The 3,698-nt window shown below is 37.7% G+C and overlaps 2 protein-coding genes across 4 annotated transcripts in view; both read right to left on the bottom strand.

The window, feature by feature from the left end:
• LOC106959834 (protein phosphatase 1 regulatory subunit 12B-like) overlaps positions 1-835 on the bottom strand; it is an 18,350-nt gene extending 17,515 nt beyond the window's left edge. For 2 of the 3 annotated variants that reach the window (XM_015052641.1, XM_015052643.1), the window contains exon 1: positions 612-835. The gene's annotated coding sequence lies outside the window, so the exon portion shown is untranslated. Of the gene's footprint in view, positions 1-447; positions 579-611 lie in introns of those variants that run through there. The other variant, XM_015052642.1, reaches the window with a different exon arrangement.
• Positions 836-1,833: 998 nt separating this feature from the next.
• The window catches only part of LOC106959833 (immunoglobulin-like and fibronectin type III domain-containing protein 1), a 21,762-nt gene continuing 19,897 nt past the window's right edge, over positions 1,834-3,698 (bottom strand). The window contains exons 22-24 of the mRNA XM_015052638.1: positions 2,833-3,129; positions 2,090-2,416; positions 1,834-1,966 (exon numbers count right to left, since the gene is read on the bottom strand). Of these exons, the coding sequence (XP_014908124.1) occupies positions 1,962-1,966; positions 2,090-2,416; positions 2,833-3,129 (629 nt within the window). The 3' untranslated portion in view covers positions 1,834-1,961. The remainder of the gene's footprint in view (positions 1,967-2,089; positions 2,417-2,832; positions 3,130-3,698) is intronic.

Raw genomic sequence — 3,698 nt, forward strand, 5'->3', positions numbered from 1 at the left:
ACACACACACACAATGACTTGATTACATGTTTATTAAAAGCAAAAATAGTTGCAACACTTTATCAGATGGCAGGAGCAAATTTCCTCCTGTGATCAGATGGTACATGTCTTGAAATACCTTCTATTTGACATGCAAATAGAACTTTAGTAGAAAATTGCTATTTCCTATTAAAATAGCAATTACAAAATTGTTGAGCTAATAAACTTTCAGATTTTACTTTCTTTTCACATAATGTATGGAAGAATTTCACAAACGGTAGAGTTTGTATTGTTCAAAACGTAGATAATGGCGAGTTCCGTTCATCAACTTGAACAGAACTCTATTTAATAAACTGCTTAAAATTTACAACTTCCAATGGGTTTTGCGGTAGCTTATGTTCAGTGTCTGGACAGGGAGAAAGACACAGAGAAGGGAAAGACATGCTGTATATGGCCCGGGAAACGAACCTGGGACAACTGTGTTGAGGACCGATACCACTAATAGCCACACGACGACCCTAAATTTATATAGCTTTTATCTAACAAAAATATGTTACCTACAGCCTTCATATTCGACATTCTTCGTTAGAATAAACGTGGCCAACAGAGGAACAGGAAGTTAATCTGCTCACCTTTAATCACCGCCACCTGCTGGAAGTTTGTAAGCTAATGCTCTTTACTGCAATCAGGAAGTCGATGCTTTACACAAGATTAACTTGTTTTAAAACAGGTGTATAAAATACGTGGTTGGAAAAGTTACGAGAACTTAAGCAACTCTTGTGTTTCTGAAAAGTTAGAAACTTTTTTTTGAATTAACGTCTTTGACTTGTGGCTGGTGGAAGTAATGACTGGAGCAGGCAGCGGAGCTTCGATTCAGCGTGGCTACCTTTAGCAACCAGCGGTGGCGAAAAGGTAGGCTTCCCTTTTGTTTGTAGTTCTTTTCTTGTCATTAAGACCATTGGAATGTTCAGCAGTACACATGGAAAAAGTGAAGTGTATTAAATACACATTAATTAAACGGCTAACATATTTTTATGCGAATAACATGCTTGCATTCTTGTTTATGTAGACTATTTTGTGTACATCGTAGTAACATGTAGCCTATTTTTTTTTAGCATGTAGCCGACTTTCCTTATGTTAACCGTTCCTGCTCAATCTGCTGACCGTGGTAAGTAGACACAGGGGAGATGTTTCTCCAGGGCCGAAGTTCCTACTTCGGGGTTAACTCCCTCGCACGCCTTGAACATGAACCACGCGGTGGCACGGAGATGGTTGAGGTTAACTTTTAATAACTCTAGCTAACAGGTGAAAGCTGCACAGACTTTTCTTACAGCCGCTGCTCCGGTCGTCTTCTACACACTCACACCGCCTCACACACACCGTCTCTCTCTCCTCCCTCCTACAAGGATGCAGGGGTTCCTTTTGTATGCAGCGCCCCCCTTCAGACCGGAGGACGACTGCCACACATCTCTTGCACCCGCACAACTCACTAAGCTAAACATCACATACAGTGGAGGCACTTTCCGCAACACTTAGCCTGCTTGTGCAATGTACTTCCCAAGGTATAATGTCTTTGAATTAATATTTCCAGAATTTATGATTTTTAAGTCTGTCCTTACATGATCTTGTAACTATAAAAGTTAGCTGAAAGCCAAATAATAATGGCAATCTTAATCATAACATATTTACTCAAATTATTATTTTGCCATAATTTGCCAACATTTCATATTGTATATGCATGGATAGGCAGGTTGCAAATATACCATGGTGACATTAATATGTTTGACAAAACAAGGAACAAACACAACTTTTTTATTACAATTTTCAAATCTTTGATAAACAGAAAGATTCATATGAGTTTGATGGATCACTTTATTGAAAAGGGTGGCAGTTTAAAATCCATATATAAGTTTCCATCATTGATTTGAAATGCAGTGAGGAATCTCATGGTTCTGGCTGATTCTTGATGTTACTAGTCCACTTCATTCTGCAAAGAAACACATTTTTATCTTCATCCTGCTTCATTTGCAGCACACACTCAAATGTTTCGTCGTGACATCTTGGTACATTTCTCCATTTCATGGATCTTAAACAATTTTTTATAGCTTACCTCTAACATTTAGTGTCATGGAGGACTCCGCGTTCCCTAGTTTGTTCTCAATGATAACTTTGTATTCCCCATTGTCTTTGGGTCCCACTCGTAGTATTAGCAATGAGCAAACTCCACATACATTTGTTATGTGGTAGTTTGTGTTTGTGTTGAGGCTGATGTTGTTGTGGTACCAAGTTACACGTGGCGTTGGGTCACCTTTTACTGCACAGCTCATGTAGCATTCATATCCTTCAGGAGCTGTGCGTCTCTTTAAGGGGATAATGAATGATGGAGGTGACTCAAAATCCAGGGCTTTCATCTGTGGCATGTCAACTTTGAACTTTCCTGAAAGATAAATTCATTAATGTTACCGCAAGTCAACATGAACTGTAAAATGATGAGATATGGTCAACGTTTAGATGGTTTCAGTAGATGCTGCATTTGGTTAAGTTATTTACCATATGCCTACATAAATATTTGTCATCATTGCTGTAACAGTAATCTGTTTCATTTAAGGCCATGTATGACGTTGAGTCCTTCCTGTTACTTTCTTTGTTTGCACCAAATTTAGTGAGCCAGTTGTAAAAACCATGCTTTGCTTCAAAAGCAAATACATTTTGCAAATTAAATGTACTTAAACACACCTTACTTAAAGATAACTTATATTACTAAAATTGCAAATGTATATGTATTTCTTTTCGTGAAAGTATTTTTGTGTTCCTTTGTTGTCCCTTTTAAATTGTCTCAAAATACACACAAACCTTTTTCCTTTTTTAAAGCAAACACAGGGGACTCAGATGGTGGTGACAGGCCCATGTCGTTTTTCGCAAACACTCTGAAGTAGTACTCCCGCCCAGGCATAATGTTGACAACTGTGAACTTGTTGTTAAAAAGGTTGTCAGCTGCTGTCCTCCAAGTGCTCTTGAAGGAGTCCCTCTTGGACACCATGTAGTGTAGTCTGTCATCTCTTTTCTCATCTGGAGAAGGAGCCCAGCATAGAGTCACTGTTCCTGGTATGTTCTCATCCAACTCTACAGGGCCTGGAGGCTTAGGGTCATCTGAAAGAAAATTAGGACACATTCAATTTTGGACTTTTTTTCCCTTCAAAACTGATTTGAAGAAAAAATCAGCTTCAAATCAGCATTTTATACCAGTATAAAATATTTTTGAAAAGTTTATTCCCTGATCAGATTTTTTTTCCTTGTCAAAAATGTCTTGTGGTTTAAAGTTTGGTTAATATGCCAGTAAAATGCTGCAGTGACTAATTTTATTTATATATATACCCTGAATGTAGAGAGAGTATGTTTTAAGCTTACACTGTTTTTAAAACTACAGTTAGCAAATTAAATATGGCATGTCTGTTACCCAAGATGGTTAAACTAGTACATAGTCATGCTTGTGCTGATCTATAAAAAGCATAGAAAATAAATGGTGTAATATTTGACAGAAAAAGCAGAATATCTATCACTAAATTTTGTGGATGTTTTACCAAAATCTATAGGTCAAAATCAAAAAGACAATTAAACATCTTAGAAATAACATAGTCTAAATCAGGGGTGTCAAACTCAATTTCACCGAGGGCCACTGCAGCATATTGGCCACCCTCAACGGGCCACATTGTCGGTAC

This window comes from Poecilia latipinna, unplaced genomic scaffold, assembly GCF_001443285.1.
Source record: "Poecilia latipinna isolate Pla-1442-1.1 unplaced genomic scaffold, P_latipinna-1.0 Scaffold1123, whole genome shotgun sequence".
NCBI classification, from domain to species: domain Eukaryota; kingdom Metazoa; phylum Chordata; class Actinopteri; order Cyprinodontiformes; family Poeciliidae; genus Poecilia; species Poecilia latipinna.